This window comes from Pan troglodytes, chromosome 2 (assembly GCF_028858775.2).
Source record: "Pan troglodytes isolate AG18354 chromosome 2, NHGRI_mPanTro3-v2.0_pri, whole genome shotgun sequence".
NCBI lineage: Eukaryota > Metazoa > Chordata > Mammalia > Primates > Hominidae > Pan > Pan troglodytes.
In genome coordinates, this window is record NC_086015.1 from 194,639,039 (window position 1) to 194,665,121 (window position 26,083).

At 36.7% G+C, this 26,083-nt stretch overlaps 1 protein-coding gene across 1 annotated transcript in view; it reads left to right on the top strand.

Annotated features, from left to right (window-relative positions):
- Positions 1-19,941, top strand: part of PYDC2 (pyrin domain containing 2) — a 37,429-nt gene extending 17,488 nt beyond the window's left edge. The window contains exon 1 of the mRNA XM_054682402.2: positions 1-19,941. This exon is cut by the window's left edge and continues 17,488 nt beyond it. Coding sequence (XP_054538377.1) covers positions 18,012-18,305 — 294 coding nt within the window. The 5' untranslated portion in view covers positions 1-18,011 and the 3' untranslated portion in view covers positions 18,306-19,941.
- Positions 19,942-26,083: the final 6,142 nt, after the last annotated feature.

Consider the following 26,083-nt stretch of genomic DNA (forward strand, 5'->3'; position numbering starts at 1 on the left):
GCTAAAAATCAGGGAACTGAGTGATGATTATTTCTTCTGAAATAAGAGAAATTTTCTTTGTAAATGAATAAACTGATGAGATATCAATATTTTTGTGGATTTTTAAACTCTAATTTATTTGCACATACTTTCTTATGGTCTCTGTGGAATTAAAATGCTACCCTTAACATAGAAAACTATTTTCCCTATCAAAAGTTGTGCAGCATGATATTCTGACACACTTTTTCAATTGTTTTTTATTGCTGTAGGTGTCAGTGTTTGGTACTTTACCATGGCACGTGTTTACATACAAACGTGACCAGAGAACTACAACAAATAGTTTACAGGAGGTGAAGATTATAGAGGTATCAAAACTCTGTGTATTTAATGAAGTGAATGTATGATTAGCTCAGCTTCTAAGAGACTGGAAGTTGAGAGCCTAGGGTGTTTCATAATGTTGGGCTTCAAAAATATATTTTTGAAATTGTCTCCAAGATAGGTCACATGTACCATGATTGAATTTTCTAGAGCACAATAATTTGTTAAGTGTAAACCTTTAACATATATTAGTTTGTAGCTATATTTTGGCATTTTTAAAATTCTGCAACTGCAAGCCTGAAAAAAATAGAAATGGCCTTGACCTGCCTTGTTCACTGAGATGCCCCATGCTTGGGCAGTGGTAATGACTCTTAGACATATAATCTAGAAAGCTTCTATTTCAAGATCACATTTTTGAATTTTTTTTTTTCCCCATTTAGGAGTATAGTAGAAACAGAAGAAAGGGGAGACGCTTGTTAACAGAGCTTGTTATTATATTTAATAACATGTCATTGTGTGGAAATTAAGACTTATCCATTGTGAAACTAGTTAAGTAAATCCACATAATAGAGCTGTCGTATTAAATCAATGATCAGACATCACCCGCTTTTGCATGCTTCTGGCTTAGTTTATTGTTCATAGCAGCTGAAAAAGGAATATATATATTTTTCTTTCTTGATTTTATTTTTAATGTACAAATAATAGTTGCATACATTTATGGGGTTCAATGTGATGTTTTGATATATGTTTACAAGGTGAAATGATTAATTGGGCAAATTAACAAAATTATCACCTCAGATACTTATCATTCTTTTGTAAAAAAAATTTGTAAGCAGTAAAACTTTACTCATATGCAACTCTACTCTTTAGACGTCTTACAGAAAGCCCTACTTAGAACTAGAAGCAAAAAAAAATTCATTCTGAAAAACTTAAAATAGAAACATACAACTCACTTTTAGCTAGGGTTGCCAGAGAATTTCAATTACACATTATTGTACTTTATATTAGGTATGAGATTGTATGGTTTTTAAAGTCCATTTCCCCCCCAAAATTCTCATTTTATTTTGCTCTAAGATAAATGAGAAGCATAATAAGAATATGCAGTGTTCACTTCCTACTATCTGGAGCACTCAATTTGTTTTGTTTTTTAGTCTATACACTACCCACAAGTCTATACATTCTTTTCACACCAGCACTGAAACATTTTATATAATAATGGAACAGCAAGTTCTTTTTTGAAGAGGAATATTTTTATTCATCGAGAGATGCTGTTCTTTCCAGAGATATGAACATTATGTTCAAAGCAGCAACTCCAATCTAAAGGAAATGTGGAGGGAGCTATTTTCAAAGTGGCAACAGGAAGATTTGGATATTTCATCAAAATAAAGAGGTTACTCAAAATTAACCAAACCCCTAACACTCAGAGAACAGCATACCGAACTTTCAAAAGGCGACCCGTGTTCAGGTATCTGGGGCCTCTGCTGTACGTAAGTACATTACCCCACAGGGGAATTGAGTTAGTGTATTCAGAACAACTGGTTCTGCTGCAAACCCAAGTTGTTTGAAAATGGCCTTTTATTTAATTTTACCTCAGAAAGATTTAAAAAAAAACGCAGTAAAAGGAGATACAGATGCCAAATGAGCAGGGTTTTTTTGTAATAAGGCTGCTAAATATTCCTTACCTTAAATGAGTTCCATAAGATAATAAACAAGATGAAACAAAATGCCTTAAAAGATTCGGGGGGATGGGGAAAATAAATTTGTCCCTGCTGAGTAGGTAATACCCAGTGCTAATAATAAGAACAATTTCAGTCACGTACCATGCATGAGACTCGACTGAATATTGGTTTAAACATACAAAAGACATTTTTGGACAATTGGAGCATTTGAGTATGGACTGGAGGTTGGATGACATTATGGAAGTATTGCTCAGCTTTTGAGATGTGAAAATGGTATCACAATTTTATAGGGGAATGCCTCTATTGTTAGGAGAGTATGCTGAAACATTCAAGATAACATGATTTTAAAAAAAGACAACAAAACAAAAAAAACCAACTAGACATTTAGCTATTTCATTGTTTCTGAGATGCCACTGATTGTCAGAAATATCATTATTGTTTATACAAACAATTAAGAGAGAAAAATGCTGCCAATAAAAAGATAATGCTTTCACATAAATTTGCATTTTATTTTATACATACTGGCAGAGCTTTATAAGTCATTTTTGACAGTTTGTAGAATTATATGTCCATTTTATGGATACCTTAAAAATGAACACAAACAAAATAATTGTTTACATTTTCTGGAAGCTCCTCCCCATTCAGAGTCTGACTCTTCTGGTTCATGTTTGGACTCACAGCCATCCATATCCATGCCATTTCTCACAATATCACCCTTTGTACCATTAGGAAAATCGATGTCACAGCATTATTTCAAATAATGCTTCACTCATTAATCTGGGACTTTATTCCAAGCTGCGGATACCCATTTTGCAAGTTTTGAGGATGATGCTTTTGATATTTGCATTCGGGCAGGCAATGACATTACAACTGCCACCAGGCCACAGCAATTATAAGACACCACCAGCTTTAGACACATCCCAGTTTTATTTTATTGTACTTTTTAATTGATATATCATATTTTTAAAAGGGCACATGTGATATTTTGATATATGAATTTACAATGTGTAATGATAAAATCAGGGTAATTTTGATATACATCTCCTCAAACATTTATCTTTTTCTCTTTGTGTTGGGAAAATTACAATTCTTCTCATAGCTATTTTGAAATATACAATCAATTATTGTTAACTATAATTTTCCTATTGCACTATCAAATACTAGGACTGATTATTATTATTTTTTTACCTAATGGTATTTTTGTACATATTAGGCAACTTCTCTTCATCTTACTCTTTTCTTCTCGGCCTCGGTAACCACCATTGCAGTCCAAGAATTCCACATTTTTAGCTCTTGCATATGAGTGGGACAACATGATATTTGTCTTTCTGTGCCTGGCTTATTTCCCCTCATGTAATGAGCTAGAACTCCATCCACATTGTAAACGACAGGATTTTATTCTTTTTTTATGACTGAATAGTATTTTATTGTGTATATATACCAAATTTTCTTTTTCCACTCATCTGTTGATGGACACTTAAGTTGATCCCATAGCTTCGCTGTTATGAATAGTGCTGCAACAAACATGGAAGTGCAGATACCTCTTCAATATACTCTTTCCTTTCTTTTGGATATATTCACAGCAGTGGGATTGCAGGATCATGTGGTAGTTCTATTTTTATTTTTTGAGGTTTGTTTTCCATAATGGCTATATTACTTTACGTTCCTACCAACAGTGTAAAGCATTTCCCTTTCTCCATATCCTCACCAGCATTTGTTATTTTTTGTCTTTTTGACGACAGCTATTCTAACTGGGGTAAAATAATATCTCATTGTGACTTTGATATGCATTCACCGGATGATGAATGATGTTGCACATTTTTCATATACTTATTGGCTGTTTGTATGTTTTCTTTTGAGAAATGACCCATTTTTAATCAGACTATTATGATTTTGCTATTGAGTTGTTTAAATTACTTATGTATTTTGCTTATTAATTCCCTATCAGATGGATAGTTTGCAAAAAATTTCTTCCATTCCATATTCTTTGTTTTGCAGAAGCTTTTTAGTTTAATGTAATCCCATTTGTCTATTTCTGCTTTTCTTACCTGTGCTTTTGAGGTCTTACCCAAAAAATCTTTGCACAGACCAATGTGCTATGTTGTTTCCCCCAAGGTTTTCTTCTAGTAGTTTCATAGTTTCTGGGCTTAAATTTAAGTCTTTAATCCACTTTGAGTTGATTTTTCTATATAGTGAAAGTTGGGAATCTAGTTTCATTATTTTGCCTATGGAGATGTATTTTTCCCAGCAGGAAGAGACTGTCTTTTCTCAAATATACCTTCTTGTCAACTTTGCCAAAAAGAGTTGGCTGTAAGTGTGTGGATTTACTTCTGGGTTCTCTATTCTGTTCCATTGATTTATGTGTCTGTTTTTACGTCAATACCATAAATAGTACCATATTGTTTTGGTTAGTATAGCTTTGTAGTACAGTTTGAAATCTGGTAGTGTGATGCCTCCAGCTTTGTTCTTTTTGCTTATGATTGCTTTGGCTATTCAGTGTCTTTTGTAGTTCCATATGAATTTTAGGATTTTTTTTTATATCTATGAAGAACATCATTGGTATTTTGTTAGGGAATGCATTGAATCTGTAGATTGCTTTCGGCAGTGTAGACATTTTTAACAATATTAATTATTTTAATCCATTAGCATGTAATATTTTTCCATTTCTTGAGATTTTTTTAAATCATAAAGTGATGTTTGAATTTTATCGAATGCTTTTTCAGCATCTATTGAAATGATCATTTTTTTGTCCTTCATTCTGTTGATGCAATGTAACACATTGATTGATTTGCATATGTTGAACCATTCTTACATTCCTGGGAAAAATCCCACTTGATTGTGGTGAATGATATTTTTAATGTGTTGTTAAATTTTATTTGCTAGTATTTTGTTGAGGATTTTTGTATCTATGCTAATCAGGGATATTGGTCTGTTGTTTTCTTTTTTGTTGTTGTGTCTTTGTCTGGTTTCCTTTGACACCTTTGGTGTCCTCGTATAATGAGTTTGGAAGTATTCTCTCTTCTACAATTTTGGGAGATAGTTTGAATAGAATTGGTATTAGTTCTTCTTCAAATGTTTGCTAAGATTCAGCAGTGAATCCATCAGGTCCTGTGCCTTTCTTTGATGGGGTCATTTTTATTACTTCTTTAATCTTGTTGCTCATTATTGGTCTGTCCAGGTTTTCTATTTCTTCATGGTTCAATCTTGGTAGGTTGTATGTATTCAGGAATTTGTCCATTTCTTCGAGGGTTTCCAATTTGTTGCTGTAAAGTTGTTCATAGTAGTCTGTAATGATCCTTTGTATTTCTGTGGTGACAGTTTTAATGTTTTTTTTTCACTTCTGATTTCATTTATTTGTGTTTTCTAACTGTTTCCTTTGCTGGTCTAACTATAGTTTTATCGATTTTGTTTATCTTTTCAAAAAAGCAACCTTTGTTTTGTTGATCTTTTGTATATTTTTTAGCCTCTTTTATTCATTTCTTTTCTGATATTTTTTTCTTTCTTTTTTTTTTGAGACGGAGTCTTACTTTGTTGCCTAAGCTGGAGTACGGTGGCACGTTCTCAGCTCACTGCTGCTTCCCGGGTTCAAGCGATTCTCCTACCTCAGCCTCCTGAGTAGCTGGGATTACAGGCGTGTGCCACTACGCCCAGCTAATTTTTGTATTTTTCAGTAGACACGGGATTTCACCATGTTGGCCAGGCTGGTCTTGAACTCCTGGCTTCAAGTGATCTGCCTGCCTTGGCCTCCCAAAGTGCTGGGATTACAGGCATGAGCCACTGTGGTCGACCCTACTCTGATCTTTATTATTGCTTTTCTTCTATGAATTTTGGGTTTGGTTTGTTTTTGCTTTTATAGTTCCTTGAGGTTTACCAATTGGTTGTTTATTTAAAATTTTTCCATTTTTTTGATATAAGGATTTATTGCTAAAATCTTCCCTGTTACTACTGCTTTTGTTTTATACCACAGGTTTTAGTATGTTGTGTTTCCATTTTCACTTTTTTCAAAAACTTTTTTTTTTAAGTGAAAGTAAGTTTATTAATAAGGTAAAGGTATAAAGAATGACTACTCTGTAGGCCAAGCAGCCCTGAGGGCTGCTGGCTGGCCACTTTTACAGTCATTTCTTGATTATATGCTAAACAAGGGATGGATTATTAATGAGTTTTCCAGGAAAGGGGTGGGCAATTCCTGGAATTGAGGGTTCCTCCCCTTTTTAGACCATATAGGGTAAATTCCTGATGTTGCCATGGCATTTGTAAACTGTCATGCTGCTGGTGGGAGTGTCTTTTAACATCCTAATACATTAAAATTAGCTTATAACAGGCAATGAGGATGCCCAGAGGTCACTCTCATCACCATCTTGGTTTTGATAGGTTTTGGCCACCTTCTTTACCATAACCTGTTTTATCAGCAAGGTCTTTGTGACCTGTACCTTGTGCTGACATCCTGTGTCATCCTGTGACTTAGAATGCCTTAACCTCCTGGGAATGCAGCCCAGTAGGTCTCAGCTTTATTTTACGCAGCCTCTATTCAAGACGAAGTTGCTCTGGTTCCAACGCCTCTGATGTTTCCCTCCTCCCTTTTACAAGGGAACCCTTAATCCTAAAAGTTGTAGAAAGACAAAGATCCCTCTTCTGTAACTTCTTTAGGCTGAATAGGGGTGGTGTTCCTGCCTAACTACTAGGATTTCTTGTATTCAGAGTAGAGAGCAGCTCAGTCAGAAAGCATCAGTATGTTGAGGGCCACTCATAATTCTTGAGTTCTGACAAAAGATGTTATCTGGAAGATTAATAACTGTTTAAGAAAACATTGAGGCCGGGCACGGTGGCTCACACCTGTAATCCCAGCAATTTAGGAGGCAAAGACCGGTGGATCACGAGGTCAAGAGATTGAGACCATCCTGGCCAACAAGGTGAAACCCCGTTTCTCCTAAAAATACAAAAATTAGCTGGGCATGGTGGCACGTGCCTGTAGTCCCAGCTACTCAGGAGGCTGAGGCAGGATAATTGCTTGAACCTGGGAGGTGGAAGTTGCAGTGAGCCGAGATTGCGCCACTGCACTCCAGCCTAGCGACAGAGTGAGACTCCATCTCAAAAAAAAAAAAAAAGAAAACATCGAGTAAGCGTTTCCTGCATTTGTACACCAAGAGTACAACAGCAAGATATTCCACAACATTAAAGCAAAATAATTAAAATTATCCCAAGTAAACTAAATAAGAAGGCTTTCTGTGAACAGGGTAATTATTGGAACCAAGCTAATACAGAGTTGCTAGCCAATTCCAATATCTGCCCAGAATTAGAATATTGATCCAGATTTTCACATTACCCATCTCTCTTGTTTCTTTTGAGCTGCAATCAGAGATCACTGGTTGATTCACAAAAATAAGCAGAGCCAGTCTAAATTACAGAAAAAAACTCAAAAACAACTGATGAGACTAGAATTTAATAACAGGCATACCATAGTTATTGAAACAATTTTTCTCTCTCCAATCTTCTATTTTTACTGAAGACAAATTATGGTAAGAACAATTCAATTCATTATACTTGGCCTGATTATTTGTATAAAGTACAGAAAGAGTAATTATTTTTCTAACAGGTTTTTGTTGTTGTTGTTGTTGTCATTGTTGTTTGTCTCACTCTGTCACCCAGGCTGCAGTGCAGTGGCATGATCATAGCTCAACGTAGCCTTGACCTCCCTGGCTCAAGCTATCTTCCCTCCTCAGCCTCCTGAGTACTATTATTTTTTTCTCTTCTGGTTGTATATTTTCAATAGTCCATCTTGGAGCATGCTGATTCTTTCTTCTATTTGATCCATTCTGCTGTTGATATCTATTGCATTTTTCATTTCATTTATTATACTCTTAAGCACCAATATTCGTTCAATTTTTAAAATTACTATTTCAATTCCTGTTAAATTCCTCTGATAGATTTCTTAATTGATTCTGTGTTTTCTTGAAGTTTGCTGAGGTTCCTGAAACAACTATTTTGAATTATTTGCTTGAATGATCACATATCTCCATCACTTTAGGGTCAGTCTCTGGCACCTTATTTTGTCCACTTTGTAGTGTTATATTTTCCTTGAATGTTCCTGACACTTGCTGATGTCTGACAATGTCTTTACATTGAAGGATTAGGTATTTATTTTAGTCTTCACAGTCTGGTTTTGTTTGTACCTGCCGTTCTTCAGAAAGCCTTTCAGTAATTCTAAGCTGACTAATTTTTTGTTCCTTCAGCCTGTGATCACTACAGTCATTGTGGCACTAGAGGATGGTCTAAGCCCAGGCTTGCTGTGAGTCTTGCAAAAAGGTCTAAGATTAATGTGGCTTTTTGGCAAGAATAGACTTGGGGAAGATCTAAGGAGACTATTAAGGCTGTCTGGGAATGTTGGCCAGGAGTTTGAGTTCAGAAGATTGTCCCCAGTGGCCCAGGTGAATGTTCTTCATAGCAGGCATATGCACAAGTGGATGAGTCCCTGACTGTAGTGAAAGTGTCTAGAGTTGAGCCTGGGCTCCTTCAGGATCTGCTGGTGGGCCTGTCTCATTGACCTAGACAGGTGAGTGTCACTCAGCGTGTCCTTGCCTAAGTGGGGGTAGTTCCTTGACTGCAACAGGAGGGACCAGAGATGAGACAGGGCCCCCTCAGGATCTGCTGTGGAATGAAGGGTAATATGCATGTTACATTGACTCAGATGGGCACGTATCTCCCAGCAGATCTCTGTATAGATGACATAGTTTTCTGAATGCAACAAGAGGGACTGAAGCTTACAGTGAGTCCCGTTGGAATTTGTTGTGGGACAGATGCTGGAGAGCCTAGTCTTGACTCAGAGGAGTGTGTGTCACTCAGCAAGTTCTTGAATAGATAAGAATAGTTCCTTGACTTCTGCAAAAGGTGCTGGAGCTGAGACTGGACCCCCTTGGGATCTGCTGTGGGAAGGAGGCTTAAAATCCTGGTCTCACTGGCTCAGACAGGTAAGTTTTTCCCAGCAGGTCTCAGCACAGATGGCATAGTTCCCCAACTACAGTGAGAGAGGCCAAAGCTGAGACTGGGTCCCCTTGGGACCTGCTGTGGGATAGAGGTTGGCATGCCCATCTGTGAGGCTTAGACTCCCAGGCTGGGGGATATGGGTGAGTCTCCCTCTGGGTCCTTGTGTGAGCATCTCTGAGCTGTAAGGTCAGCTGAGGAAGGATGGAGCAGCACCACAGGGTTACTGTCAGGTTCACTGCTGAGACCAATGTCAGTGGGCAGGTGAGAGTGTGCAAGATTCCTTCTGGACCTCTTGGCAGATAGTTTTGGTTCCAGGCTCAAGAACAAATGGAGCTTTAGCCAAACTCCTTGAGAGACTTGGCAGTGAACCCAGAAACAAGCTTGGTGGGGCAGATCAGCCACCTGGGTGTTGGTCTGCATGCTTAAAAACAACCCTAATAAGTCCTAGGCTTCAATGAGGTTTCACAAATTCCTACTTGAATCCTGAGGCTCCTGAAGAGAGAGTTTTGACTGTAAATAGGTACAGAATTCTTGTTGCTGTGGAGGCATATGAGTGGGTTACCTTTTACTCTGCCATCTTGGTGACATCATCTCAACATGTTCCAGTTTTAGAAATGTTAAAGCTGTGGAGAAATACATGTCTTTGACTAGATGAAACTTCCCATTTTTGGTTCCATTCAGACCCCTGACAACATTTAAAGCTCATTTACTGTATTTTATTTTTGCTCTTAATTATACCGCTTAATATATTTATCTGGTTCTTAAAGCCATAGCTGATCAAAAGGAAGAACTTTAGAATTGCAAAGATTAAAATTATTTGTGTATTGCTTTACAATTTGAAAACTGCTTTCGCGTGTCCAAACTAATTTAACAACCATATTTTGTTTTACAACTATATTGGGTACTATTATTATCTTCATACCCACTTTACAGATAAGGAAACTGAGATTCTAAGTGAGGTTAAGATGCTGAACATTAGTACCTGCATACATCTGAATTCAAATGTAGCCTTCGTGATGCCAAAATGTATGCCCTTTCCACTCACTTTTCTACCAATAAGGAGAGAGCGAACGCAAGAGAAGGCATTGCCGGCATTAGAGAATGATGATCAAAGCTACACAACCTCAATAATGCAAATGAACAGACAATATGTATATAAAAGAGCTGAAAAGACTACTTTATTAAAAAATAAAGCAGTCTAAAGTCATTACGTGTTGAAGTAAACAACGTTAGGCCCCCAGGTATCTATAGCAGATGTTCATGATGTTGATTTGAGCAATTGAGATGAAGTGAACTAGTACTTATTTTTCCTGCTATTTCTTTTTCAGCAAGGAAGGAGTTCAGTTTAGAAAGTTCAACATCCCAAGTGGTTAATTTAATAATTATTATTTAGAAAATAATTTTCTTTGGATTTTTTATATTCAAGATATGATAAGTTATCACACATGTTACATTGCACTCCAGTAATTGTGACTTTGACAGTCTAATAAGTCTTCATTATTATTTTTCTGATTATGAATGCTTTGTATATATATGCTTTATAGCTTATTTAAAACATTGAGAAAGGTATAAATGAACAGAAAGTAAAAATTAAATTAAAAACCAAAACCGAAAGAAAATCTAAACACCTAAATCTCACCATTGTTAAAATTTGACATATCCTTCCATAGTCTTTTTTCATGCATTCAGAAATAGAACTGATATAATATTAAAGGTATTTAGTATCATGCGTTCCTCTTCAGACATAATCATAACCTACATAGTATTCCACTGTAAATAATAATAGCTGGTAGTATTTTTAATGGAATAAATTTTATAAGATAAAATAATTGTATAGATGATATTTGACATCTAGAAAGCAGGAGTAAAGACTATTTTCCTATTGTCTCTCTTAATTGAAAATAGAAAAAGTTCAATATACACTGGGAGGTGGCTGGGTGAACAGTCCCCTGGACGTTTGTTATTTCCTTGTGAAGGCATAGGCTGGAATATGTGAGTGCTGCCCAGGGATTGTGTCCTATGGCATGGTGTCATTACCTCCCTGGTGGACATTCTAATTAGGGAACATGATCCTCCTTTGGTAGAAGGATGCTATGCTTGTCATATGTTTAAAGCAAGAATAAAAGATTTCCTTTAGAACCAGCTTTGTGCCAAGCTCAGGGTTCTAATTATCCAGCACTTTGGGGGAATTTCTTCAAGAGGTGGAATTTGAACAGGCATCACTTGCCTCATCATTTTTAGATGTTTATCTTACATTTTTGAAGTTTTATTCTGTATATTTGAAATGATTTCAGTATAATTGGATTCAGTTGAGAGATTGATGTCTGTGAGTTTGATGTTTGAGGCCATGGTAGGACAATGTAATATTTTACTATTGCTTTTTTTCTGTAAAACTGACTTGAAAGCTTCTAAAATCATATTTCCTGCATAATTATAACAGTTAATCTGGGCTACCCATGAAGTAGAGAGCTAAGGGAAGAGTGAGCCTACTGTGAAGGATTAGAATAATGGGGAGCTTGGAGTATGCCTTTTCTGCCTCATGTCTTCTTAAAATAGTCTTTCTCAAAAGCCATTATCTCCAACTCTCTCTGCTGCTTCTTCCAGCAGAAGACTCTTCCCTATTTAAAAAAGTAATATTCCTAATAAAACCTTCATATTCCTTTGTATTTCCTCTAATGTATCTGGTAAACAGGCGTAAGCTTAGACAATGTCAGAAGCTTTTTAACATCTTTTCTATGTTTGAAGATTTCCCTCAATTTTATTGTGTCCCTACTCTCAATGCAGAATCCAGAAATTTGTCCTCCCAGCCTATTTTGGAGCAGGGAGAGAGGCATGTGACCTGGATATTCCCAACCAGAAACATCCTTAGAAAACTTTGATTCACAAGAGAGAATGTGAGGAAGCAATCACCCTCATGGGAGCTTGATCAGGCAAGCCTGATGGCTGAAGAGTATGGCTTTGGGGGACAGAGATGTTAGAAATTTTGGCATCCAGGATGCAGTGCAGCTTCAGTACATGTCTCCATTGGCAGAAACAGTGTGGTCTGCGTGAACAGTCCCTGAATCTCACTCTTGGTTGCACATCTTCCAACCCTGACTCCCAGCTCAGGTATGTTTTGAGCAAAGCAGATTTTTTTCTATAAATAAAAAAAAATGCTGTAGTTTTTAATTCTAAATCCTGAGAAACACACTATGTCCCCCTATCCACTATGCTATCCCCCTTTTCCTCTCCAGTATAAGGCTCTGCCTTATTCTTGCTTATAACTTTCTTCATCTTTATCCAGCATAGTCTTGCATAATTTCCCAGGGCTTACATATGTGTCAACACTACAGTTTTTTTTTAGTCAAATTAAATTATCTTAAGCAGCCTGAAGCCACTCTGTAAGGATTGTTTACTTATTTTTTGTGAACAAAAAGGTTTTCTCTTGTACTCTTTACAAATAATACTTTTTGAAAACTATGTTTTTTAAATTAGTGAGCAAAATCAGTATCTCTGTATAATGTGAGCACAGATTTTCCTGGACAGGACTGGTAGAGGGAAAGTGGAACAGAAAGATTAAGGTAAAAGGGGAAAGCCATATGATTTCATAGCCCCAAGTGAAAATGAAAGTTACAATTTAGATTGAATGCTTCAGTTTAACAGTCACATTTTGTTTGTCCTTATCTAAGTCCCTGTGGCATAATGGAAACGCACACAAAAATGTGAGATGATTGTATTCAATTCCTTCTTTCCTTAGCTCTGTGATTTTGGATAAATTATGGCTTTTGAAACTTTGCTTTGTTCATTTTCAAAATGCAATTATAACACACTGTCCCCCTGAAAAGCTTGTTATGGGGGTAAGAGGGTGAAGGTAGCATTATGACAGTGCTTTATAACTTGTAGGAAGGATTATAAGCATTGTTATTTCCAATGCTCACTTTTTTTTTTCCTGTAGAATACTATTCATCTATTGAAAAACTTCTAAGTGCTTCAGAGAATTTAGGATTAAAGCAGGGAATATACCACGCTAAATATCTGCTTACTTAATATAAACTTTCAGGCTGAGGCAGGCGGATCACGAGGTCAGGAGATGGAGACGATCCTAGCTAACATGGTGAAACCCCGTCTCTACTAAAAATACAAAACATTAGCCGGGCGTGGTGGTGGGTGCCTGTAGTCCCAGCTACTCGGGAGGCTGAGGCAGGAGAATGGCGTGAACCTGATAGGCGGAGCTTGCAGTGAGCCGAGATCACGCCACTGCACTCCAGCCTGGGTGACAGAGTGAGACTCCATCTCAAAATAAATAAATAAATAAATAACTTTCAATTTTCATGAATATTATATTGGATAGAATAAAAAATACACTATATAATTGGGAGAGCATTATAGCTGAGAAAATATACCAACATCTCATAATTAATAATAACTCAAATCTAACCTAAATAGCCACCAAAGAGAACACTAGTTTTTTTCTCTTAGAACTGGGGACCAAGGATGAAATTTTAGGTATAACTAGATTCAGGGGCTTAACCACGGTCTTTGACAGCCTTTCTCCTGGACTTTGATTTCCGTTGATTTTCATTTGGTCTTTTTGGGTGTGGGAGCAGAGTTGACTACTGGAAGCTCTAGACTTGTACTCATTCAGTTTAGTAAACCCCACAGAAAGTGAGGCTTTTCCTGATAGTGCCAGCAAAGTTCCATGCATTTTCATTGTCCCAGCCTGAGTTGTGTGCCTATCTCTGATCCAAACACTTTGATTAGGGGGGTAGAATATTCTCTTTGGTCACATCTGAATCACATGCCCAATACAATAGCTGGTGGAGTCAGCAAGTAATTTTTGAAACTTGGTGAGGGAGAATGGGTGGGAGGGGAGATTCACAAAGAGAGACTAGGCATAAAAAATTATGCCCATTTAATACATTTTGGGAAGGATCTATGGCCAATATATTAAGGAACATATGTAGAAAGTGCTTTAACTTGCCTGAATGAAGTCTTGTTCTCTATAGTTATCTCTGATTTAGTAATCAGTAACTTCGACACCATCCCCATGATCTCTGGAGCAATAGGCTATTTTTGCAGAGTGACTGACAATATAAATCAGATTATAGTGCTCGTGGTACCATCACGGTGGACAGATGCACAGAGAGTATTTCTAAAGAAATACTCATAGAAGAGAGAAAAACATTAAAGTGGTTGCAAGAAGAAAACATTGCAGAATGTGAACATTTGTGGTCTACTTTTGTGAATTTTTAATAAAGGGTTTCTGGCATGTAGAACTGCCCTGTCTTCATTAGAATAATGTGGAGGCTGCTACCAAGTAGGACACATATTCCAGGTGAACCAGGGTACCACTGGGAAGAAAGGACTCTGAGTATATTAGTTTTAAGCATGATGCTCCCTTCCCATAATACACAGTAAAAGCCAAATACAGGATTTCCTAACGTGAAAAGCAGATATGCAGAAGTGGGAAGAGACCTGATTTTGAATTGGAACATGTGAATCTTTATCCCAGTTCTGCCAAGAACTTGCCATGTATCCTGAGGTAAATCCTCTTTCCTAGCTTGACCTTTGTTTCTCAATTCAAAGATTCATTTCAAAGATTTGAACTTGGCCAGGCGTGGTGGCTCATGCCTGTAATCCCAGGACTTTGGGAGGCTGAGATGGGTGGACCACCTGAGGTCAGGAGTTTGAGACCAGCCTGATCAACATGGTTAAACCCCATCTCTACTAAAAATACAAAAAATTATCCAGGTGTGGTGGCAGGTGCCTGTAATCCCAGCTACTTGGGAGGCCGAGGCAGGAGAATCGCTTGAATCTGGGAGGCGAAGTTTGCAGTGAGCTGAGATCGTGCTACTGCGCTCTAGCCTGGGCAACAGAGTGAGACTTGGTCGCCCACCAAAAAAGGTTTGAACTTGATGATACCAAGAGCTGCTTCCTGCCCAATGACTTTATCTTAGTAAAAATTCTATGTTTTGATTCTTTTTGAAATATGAATTATTTAATGCAAGTAATACATTTGTGTGGTTCAAAATGTATAACTATCAAACGAGCACTGTGAACACCTCCCTTCCATTCCCATCTGTGTCTACCATGTTCTGTACTAATTTCTACTTTTACTGATTTTTAAAATATCTTTCCAGAGTTTCCTTATGAAAATTCAAACAAATATAATTTATATCCCACCTCCCATTTCTCTCACAGGACTTACATGTGCCTTGTTTTGTTTTGTTTTTTTCTTGAGATGGAGTTTTGCTCTTGTTGCCCAGGCTGGAGTGCAATGGTGCGATCTTGGCTCACCGCAACCTCCATCTCCCAGGTTCAAGCGATACTCCTGCCTCAGCCTCCCAATTAGCTGGGATTACAGGCATGCACCACCACGCCCAGCTAATTTTGTATTTTTAGTAGAGATGGGGTTTCTCCACATTGGTCAGGCTGGTCTCGAACTCCCAACCTCAGGTGATCTGCCTGTCTCGGCCTCCCAAACTGCTGGGATTATAGGTGTAAGCCACCGCACCCAGCCAGCATGTGCCTTTTTTTAAACTGAATATATCATGGACCTTTTTATGTATCACTATGTAAGCCACTCCTCATCCTGTATTTAGCCTCTTGCTAAATACAACAGATACAACAGGTCCTCAAATAACATTTTTTTTCAACATCATTTTGTATAACATTGATGAGGAAAAAAAAAATTCCAAACAGGGGCCACTGTCTATATGGAGTTTGCATGTTAGCATGTTCTACCCATGTCTGCATGGATTTTCTCTGTACTCTACTTTCCTCCCACATCCCAAAGATGTTAGGTTAATTGGTGTGTCTAAATGCTCGCAGTCTGCGTGAGTGTACCCTGTGATAGGATGGCGTCCTGTTCAAGATTGGTTTCCACCTGGCACCCTGAGCTGTTGCATAACCTCAGGCCACTCACAACCCTGAATTGGAATAAGTGGATAAAAAATCATCTTACTCATTTTTATTAATCTGTTTAAAATGCATGTAGGGCTCACATTTATTTCTATGTTTAATATTAGAAGTGTTTTGGTTTTTATTTAGAACTTCGGTGATGTTTTTGTGACCAGCATGCCATAGGAATTTAACTCTTGCTTGTATGAGTTAGCCTATGATAAAATTGTTTTTGTTATACATCATTTCATTCAAAGTTGCAGTTTCCAAGAATCTATTGAGGACATTAAGTGAGTATTTTGTTCTTACAAATAATGCTATGCAAGCAGACACACCTGTAAGACAAATACTAGAGGTGGAAAAGCCAGGTCAAAGAGCAAATGCTCTTGTCGTTTATATTTTTCAGGACTGCCTTCTCTAGGGTTCATATAAATTTATACTCAATCTGAAACATGCACTCCAAAAAATACAAGCAAATTGAATACAGTGACCTATAAAAAGAATTGTACACAGTGACCAAGTGGGATTTATCCCAGGATGGCAAGGTTGGTTTGAACATATGAAAATCAATTAATATAATTCATCATATCAGTAGAATAAAAACAAAAATTACATGATTATCTCAATAAACACAGAAAAAGCACTGGACAAAACCCAACTTCCTTTCATGATAAAAATACTCCCAACTGGAAAATAGAAGGGAGCTTCCTCAATCTGATAAAAGTTATCTATGAAAACTCATAGCCAAAATTATATTTAATGGAAAAATGATTTTTGTCCTAAAATCAGGACCATCTCAATGCTATCTGCTCTTAGCATGACCATACAACATTACATTGGTGGTGCTAGCCCTAGCAACTAGACAAGATAAGAAAGGCAACTGGATTGGAATGGAAGTGAAAGTGTCTGTATTAGCAGATAACATAATCTTGTATATAGGAAATCCTAAAAAATTCACTCGAAACCTGTTAGAACTATTAAATGAGTTCATCCAGGTTTCAGGATACAAGATCCTACATAAAAATCAGTTTTTCTTCTACACACTTGTAATGAACAATCCAAAACTGAAATTAAAACAATTCCTTTTAGAATCATATCAAAAAGAATAAAATACCTAGAAATAAATTTTAACAAAGAAGTAAAACTTATGCTCTGAAAATTACAAGACATTATTGAGAGAAATTAAAGAGCTAAATAAGTGGAAAGCATCTCGTGTTTATAGATTGGAAGGCTTCATTTACATTGTTAAGATGGCACTACTCCCCAAACTGATCTACAGATTCAATACAATCCCTGTCAGAACCTCAGCTTACTTTATGTAGAAATGGGCAAACTAGTTAGAAAATTCAAGTAGTATCGCATAGACCCAGTACAGCCAAGATGATCTTGAAAAATAAGAGCAAACAAAGACAATTCACCTTTCCTTATTTCATGACTTTGTAATTTATTTAATATTTCCTCATTTCATGACTTAGCATCTTAATGGTAATTAAGATAATGTGGTACTGGCATAAGGATAGGCACATTGCTCAATAAAACAGAACTGAGAGTCCAAAAATAAGCCCGTACATCTGTGGTCAACTCACTTTCAACAAGGGTTTCAAGACCGTACAATGGGGAAAGAATAGACTTTTCAACAAATGATGCTTAGGCAAGTAGATTTCTACATGCAGAAGAATAAAGTTGGACCTCTATTTCATGCCACATACAAAAATTAACTCAAAATATATCAAATACCCAAATGTAAGAGTTAAAGCTGTAATATTCTTATAGTAAATGATAGGGGTACATCTTTATGACCTGAGACTTGGCAAAAGATTCTTAGACATGACATCAAAAGCATAAACAATAAGAAAAAAATAGATAAATTTGATTTCATCAAAATGAAAAACACTTGTACCTTAAAGGACACCATCATTAAACTGATAAGACAACTCACAGAATGGGAGCAAAAATTTGCGTATCGCATATCTAATGAAGGACCTGTCCCTAGACTATATAAAGAACTCTTACAACTCAGCAATAAAAAGACAATAACGCAATTTTATAATGAGCAAAAATCTGAATTGATATTTCTTCTAAAAAGATATAAAAATATATACTTATTAGTATATGAAAAAATGTGAGAACCAGAGCATAGGGCCAGGCATTGGGAGAGCTCCCGCATAGGACAAGATGGCATCTTCTGCAGAGCTGGACTTCAACCTGCAGGCTCTTCTGGAGCAGCTCAGCCAGGATGAGTTGAGCAAGTTCAAGTCTCTGATCAGAACAATCTCCCTGGGAAAGGAGCTACAGACCGTCCCCCAGACAGAGGTAGACAAGGCTAATGGGAAGCAACTGGTAGAAATCTTCACCAGCCACTCCTGCAGCTACTCGGCAGGGATGGCAGCCATCCAGGTCTTTGAAAAGATGAATCAAACGCATCTGTCTGGGAGAGCTGATGAACACTGTGTGATGCCCCCACCTTAACCCCTCAGGGATAGTGAGTTGATGGCTGAGCTAGATGTTGCTTTAGCCTTGGTTCTGCCTCCATTTTACATGCACATGTTGCTTAACCTTGTTATATATGAAATATCTATATCACCAGTATTTTGAGATAAATAAAGGTGAAATAATTCACAAACATTAAAAGAAAAGATGCCTGACAACTTTAGTATTCAGGGAAATGCAAATCAAAACTATGATGAGATACCACTTCATATCCACTAGGCTGGCTAGAATAGAAAGATACTAACAAGTATTGGCACAGATGTGGAGAAACTAGAATCCTCATATACTGCTTATGGAAATGTGAAATTGTGCAGCCACTTTGGAAAACAGGATGGCAATTTCTCAAATGATAAACAGAGTTCTCATATGATCTACTATTATATTTATAAGTACATGATCAAGAGAAATAAAAACATATAAACACAAATGTTTATAGTGTCATTGTATACAATAGCCAAAAGGTGGAAACAACCTAGTGTCTGTGAATGGACAAATGAATAAACAAATTGTGGCATATGCAGCTAATGAAATATTATTCGACAAAAATGAAGTATTGATCACATGCTTAAACATGATTGAACATTGAAAACACTATGCTAAATGAAAGAAGCCTGTCATAAAAGACAAAATATTATATGGTCACATCACATATGATATGATTCCATTCATAGGAAAGTTCAGAATGGCCAAATTTATAGAGTCAGAAGTAGATAACAGGTTGCTTAGGACTGGGAAGGAGAGTTGGTGAGTAGAGGGGAATAGGGAGTAATAGCTAAAACATTTAAAATTGCTTTTCGAGGTGATGAGAATATTCTGAAATCAACTATGGTGATGATGGTACATATCTGTGAATAAGCTAAAAACATTTAATTGTATTCTTTAAATGTCTGAGTTGTGTGATATGTGAATTATATCTCAATAAATGTTAAAAATGCAAAAAATGAGACAATGAATGTTTATCATCTTTTCATATGTTTAAAGACCGTTAATATTTCCATTCAATGAACTATTTATTCATACTCTTGACAATTTTCCTTTTTTATTCCATTTTTGTTTTGTTTTGTCTTTTTCTCATTGATTCTAGGAACTCCTTTTATGTCTGAGAGATTAGTACTATCTGGATATGAGTTGCAATTTCTTTTCTTTTTGACTTTGCTTATGATTTTCCCCACAGCAGAAGACTACAATTTTATGTATGTGCATTAATCTATCACTACTTTTATGGCTTCCAGATGAGACTCATAGAAAGATCTTTCCTAGTCCAAGGGAATAAAATAATTCTCCTATCTTTACTCCTGATTCATTCATGGTTACATTTTAATATTTGCCTTTAAATCTGTAATCTATTTAGCCACTTTTTCCCAGCAAAGGTATGAAGTATGTATCCAGCATTCTTCTTTTCAGGCAGCCAGCCAAGGATACCAGAACCTTTATTGCAATCTCATCTTTTCCCTACAGATTTGAAATGTACATAGTAAACTTCCTAATATATCTGGCTTTCTCCCCTCCCTCCCTCTTTCTTTCCTTCTTTCTTTCTTTCTTTCTTTCTTTCTTTCTTTCTTTCTTTCTTTCTTTCTTTCTTTCTTTCTTCCTTTCTTTCTTTCTTTCTTTCCTTTCTTTCTTTCTTTTTCTCTCTCTCTCTCCCTCCCTCCCTCTCTCTCTCTCTCTCTCCCTCCCTCTCTCTCTGTCTCTCTCTCTTCCTTTCTCTCTCTCTTTCTTCTTTCTTTCTTTTAGACGGAGTCTTGCTCTGTTGCCCAGGCTGGAGTGCAGTGCATGATGTTGGTTCACTGCAAACTCCACCATCCAGTTTCAAGTGATTCTCCTGCCTCAGCCTTCCAAGTAGCTGGGATTACAGGCGTGCACAACCACACCTGGCTAATTATTTCTTGACTTTCTACATGTATCATTGGTCTGTCTCTTCATGCACCAATATCAAGATGCTTTAAATATAGAAGCTATATGCAGATGTTTCCTGACTTAAATATGGTTCAACTTATGATTTCTTTTATTTTCCAATGGGCTTATTGAGGTCTTAAACACATTTTATACTAATGATATTTTGACTTTTGATGGATTTATCAGGACATAACCCTATTGTAAGTTGAGGAGCATCTGTAATATGTTTTAATATCTGTCAGCAAAGAGGCTCTTTACTTTATTGCTTTTCTTTTTAAGAGATTTTTCTGCCTAGCCTTGCTGGTTTAGTTTTATTTATGAACTTCAAAATTAGTTTTCTAGTTTCATTGCACAAACAAAAATATACAAACAACAAAATAAGAAACCATCATCACAAAAATTCATAAACAAAGGCATGTTAGTTATTTTTTTAATATTGCCTTACATTATTAAAAACTTGATGGAAATTTACATCCTTCTAGTGTTGATTTTTTTCTATTCAATAAGAAGGGACGTCTTTTAATTTGTTCAGTTCTTCTTTTGAGACATTCAGCAGTGTTCTAAAACTTCTCTTATATAAAATGTAAACACTTAAGTTTTTCCAAAAAATTTTTATCTTTATTTTGCTGCTGTCTTAAAGGTATTTTCCCTCACTTTATCCTCTAGCTTATTTTCTGTATATATGCATTATTTTGATTTTTTTTTTTTTGAGATGAAGTCTCACTCTGTTGCCCAGGCTGGAGTGCAGTAGCGTGATCACAGCTTACTGCAACCTTCACCTCCCAGATTCAAGTGATTCTCCTGCCTCAGCCTCCCGAGTAGCTGGGACTACGGGCATATGCCACCATGCATGGCTAATTTTTGTATTTTTAGAAGAGATAGGGTTTCACTATATTGGCCAGATTTGTCTCGAACTCTTGACTTCATGTGATCTACCCGCTTTGGCTTCCCAAAGTGCTGAGATTACAGGTGCAAGCCACCTTGCCCGGCCTGATTTTTGATTTATAATTTGATACCTTGCTATATTACTAAATTCTCTGACTTTAGTTGCTTAAATGTTCAAGGAATATGATTATCCCATTTACAAATTTCATCAATGTCTTCATTTTCAATTTTTAGACTTACTTATAATTCCTTTTTCTTCTTAAGTGTTGGTTAGTATAATATTAAGTAAAAATGACTCTAGCAAGTATTTGCTTTGTCCTGAGTTTAGTGCAAATTCTTAATGTGTCACTTTAAAGCATTATGCTTTGTGCTGAAATATACGTCTCATGATTACGGTTGTACATTTACTTATATTATTTATATTATTATCCATCAGTTCATCTTTTATTTAGTATTTTTTATGAACAGATTTTAAATTAGTTCCAATAATATTTCTCCTTAGATTTATTAATATAATATTATAATCACTGAGAATTAAGCATCTTTGCAATTAGGGAATAAACCCTATCTGTTATATTTTTAATATGCTGGTTGTATTAATCTGCTCTCATGTTGCTATAAGGACATATCTGAGAATGGGTAATTTATAAAGGAAAGAGGTTTAGTTGACTCACAGTTCCACATGCTGGGGAGGCCTCAGGAAGCTTATAATCATGGTGGAAGGGGAAGCAAACATGTCCTTCTTTGCAGGGAGGCAGGAGAGAGAAGTGCAGCATGAAGGGGGAGGAAATCCCTTATAAAACCATCAGATCTTGTGAGAACTCACTCACTATCATGAGAACAGCATTTGGAAACCATCCCCATGAATTTTTTTTCTTTTTTTTTTTTAATTATTATTATACTTTAAGTTTTAGGGTACATGTGCAGTATGTGCAGGTTAGTTACATATGTATACACGTGCCATGCTGGTGTGCTGCACCCATTAACTCACCACTTTGCATTACGTATATCTCCTAATGCTATCCCTCCCCCCTCCCCCCACCCCACAACAGTCCCGAGTGTGATGTTCCCCTTGCTGTGTCCATGTGTTCTCATTGTTCAATTCCCATCTATGAGTGAGAACATGCGGTGTTTGGTTTTTTGTCCTTGCGATAGTTTACTGAGAATGATGATTTCCAATTTCATCCATGTCCCTACAAAGGATATGAACTCATCATTTTTTATGGCTGCATAGTATTCCATGGTGTATATGTGCCACATTTTCTTAATCCAGTCTATCATTGTTGGACATTTGGGTTGGTTCCAAGTCTTTGCTATTGTGAATAGTGCCGCAATAAACATACTTGTCCGTGTGTCTTTATAGCAGCATGATTTATAGTCCTTTGGGTATATACCCAGCAATGGGATGGCTGGGTCAAATGGTATTTCTAGTTCTAGATCCCTGAGGAATCGCCACACTGACTTCCACAATTGTTGAACTAGTTTACAGTCCCACCAACAGTGTCAAAGTGTTCCTATTTCTCCACATCCTCTCCAGCATCTGTTGTTTCCTGACTTTTTAATGATCGCCATTCTAACTGGTGTGAGATGGTATCTCATTGTGGTTTTGATTTGCATTTCTCTGATGGCCAGTGATGATGAGCATTTTTTCATGTGTCTTTTGGCTGCATAAATGTCTTCTTTTGAGAAGTGTCTGTTCATATCCTTTGCCCACTTTTTGATGGGGTTGTTTGTTTTTTTCTTGTAAATTTGTTTGAGTTCATTGTAGATTCTGGATATTAGCCCTTTGTCAGATGAGTAGGTTGCAAAAATTTTCTCCCATTTTGTAGGTTGCCTATTCACTCTGATGGTAGTTTCCTTTGCTGTGCAGAAGCTCTTTAGTTTAATTAGATCCCATTTGTCAATTTTGGCTTTTGTTGCCATTGCTTTTGGTGTTTTAGACATGAAGTCCGTGCCCATGCCTATGTCTTGAATGGTAATGCCTAGGTTTTCTTCTAGGGTTTTTATGGTTTTAGGTCTAACGTTTAAGTCTTTAATCCATCTTGAATTAATTTTTGTGTAAGGTGTAAGGAAGGGATCCAGTTTCAGCTTTCTACATGTGGCTAGGCAGTTTTCCCAGCACCATTTATTAAATAGGGAATCCTTTCCCCATTGCTTGTTTTTCTCAGGTTTGTCAAAGATCAGATAGTTGTAGATATGTGGCGTTATTTCTCAGGGCTCTATTCTGTTCCATTGATCTACATCTCTGTTTTGGTACCAGTACCATGCTGTTTTGGTTCCTGTAGTCTTTTAGTGTAGTTTGAAGTCAGGTAGTGTGATGTCTCCAGCTTTGTTCTTTTGGCTTAGGATTAACTTGGTGATGTGGGCTCTTTTTTGGTTCCATATGAACTTTAAAGTAGATTTTTCCAATTCTGTGAAGAAAGTCATTGGTAGCTTGATGGGGATGGCATTGAATCTATAAATTACCTTGGGCAGTATGGCCATTTTCACGATATTGATTCTTCCTACCCATGAGCATGGAATGTTCTTCCATTTGTTTGTATCGTCTTTTATTTCATTGAGGAGTGGTTTGTAGTTCTCCTTCAAGAGGTCCTTCACGTCCCTTGTAAGTTGGATTCCTAAGTATTTTATTCTCTTTGAAGCAATTGTGAATGGGAGTTCACTCATGATTTGGCTCTCCGTTTGTCTGTTATTGGTGTATAAGAATGCTTTTGATTTTTGTACATTGATTTTGTGTCCTGAGACTTTGCTGAAGTTGCTTATCAGCTTAAGGAGATTTTGGGCTGAGACAAGGGGGTTTTCTAGATATACAATCATGTCATCCTGATACCAAAGCCAGGCAGAGACACAACCAAAAAAGAGAATTTTAGACCAATATCCTTGATGAACATTGATGCAAAATTCCTCAGTAAAATACTGGCAAACCAAATCCAGCAGCACATCAAAAAGCTTATCCACCATGATCAAGTGGGCTTCATCCCTGGGATGCAAGGCTGGTTCAATATATGCAAATCAATAAATGTAATCCAGCATATAAACAGAACCAAAGACAAAAACCACATGATTATCTCAATAGATGCAGAAAACGCCTTTGACAAAATTCAACAACCCTTCATGCTAAAAACTCTCAAGAAATTAGGTATTGATGGGATGTATCTCAAAATAATAAGAGCTATCTATGACAAACCCACAGCCAATATCATACTGAATGGGCAAAAACTGGAAGCATTCCCTTTGAAAACTGGCACAAGACAGGGATGCCCTCTCTCACCACTCCTATTCAACACGGTGTTGGAAGTTCTGGCCAGGGCAATTAGGCAGGAGAAGGAAATAAAGGGTATTCAATTAGGAAAAGAGGAAGTCAAATTGTCCCTGTTTGTAGATGACATGATTGTATATCTAGATTTAATCAGCTTCCGCAAGGTCCCTCCCCCAATACGTGGAGATTATAATTCGGATTGCAATTCAAGGTAAGTTTTGGGTGGGGACAGAGCCAGACCATATCACTGGTGTATTAGTCCATTCTCATGCAGCTATGAAGAAATACCTGAGACAGGGTAATTTATAAAGATAAGAGGTTTAACTGACTCACAGTTCCTCATGTCTGGGGAGGCCTCAGGAAACTTACAGTCATGGAAGAAGGCACCTCTTCACAGGGCAGCAGGAGAGAGAATGAGTGCCAGCGGGGGAAATGCCACACACATAAAACCATCAGATCTCTTGAGAACTCACTATCATGAGAACAGCATGAAGGAAACCACCCCCATGATTCAATTACCTCCCACTGTGTCCCTCCCATGAAGTATTATGGGGATTACAACTCGAGATGAGGTTTGGTTACCAAACCATATCAGCTGATGCTTTAAAGAAGAATTATTTTGTTTCTTGTTATTTTCCAGTATTATTATACTGATATTAGAAAATATCTTCAGTATTGTTTTCATTTTGGAGAATTTGTTGACATTTTTTGTTTGTCTCATGAGTTTTCTTGAATCTGACCTGAAAAACTAAGGATAACTAAGTATTTATTCTTTATCGTCAAGGCACATAATTTAAGATATATCAATCAGATGCCTTTTTGATTATGTTATTTAGATTTTCAATATTGATCTCTTTTGGATTTCAAGAAGTAAATGAAACTCTTCTATTTTAGTGTGATTTGATCCAATTCTTAATAGTTCTTAAATTTTAATAGTTCTCTAAGTCCCCACAAAGTATCTGCTAAAGTTTGTGTGGTTTCTCCTGTCACCCAATTTCAGTCAACACAATTTACTTTCTTAATATTTATCTTGGTAGTGTAAAATATGCCTATTCTATTACTTTACTTGACCCTTAGACATTATCTTTTGGTCCCAGTTACTACTGGCCATCTTCCAGCTTTATTCTAACTTCTAGCTTCATTTCCACCTTCCTCCTCTCATTTATATTAATTGTATTTTTTTCTAGATCATCAGCATTTATGTTATTTATATTCTATCTTGCCATCTACTCCTAATATTTTCAAAAATGTCTTTGTTTTACAATCAAATAGCTTCTTTTATTGCCACTCATTTTACATTGCCCTAGTTATCTATTTATTGGCGAAAGTTTGTCTTCCAGTTGCTTTTTTTGTTTTCTCTCAGAAAGGCTCCTGGGATCAGCTGTTAATCTGTCTCTTTTATACTTGGAATTCAGGTTGGCTTGATAGAAATTCCTTAGGTTATAGCTTATTTCCTTAAATAACAGATTTTTTCATCATCTTCTGCCATTGAATGTTGCCGTGGAGTAATCTGAGGCTAACAGGTTTTTTCATTTTATTATGACTTGAACTTTTTCCTGACTGCCCAAAAATGATAATTTGTTTAAAGTCTAGTAACTTTTTTGGAAAAAGCTCTATGTTGACTGATCTGAGTTACTTCTCCCTGCCACATGATATTCTCTTTCAAAATGTAAATTTAAGTCTTCTTATATCAGAAAAAATTTCCTTCAGTTATATT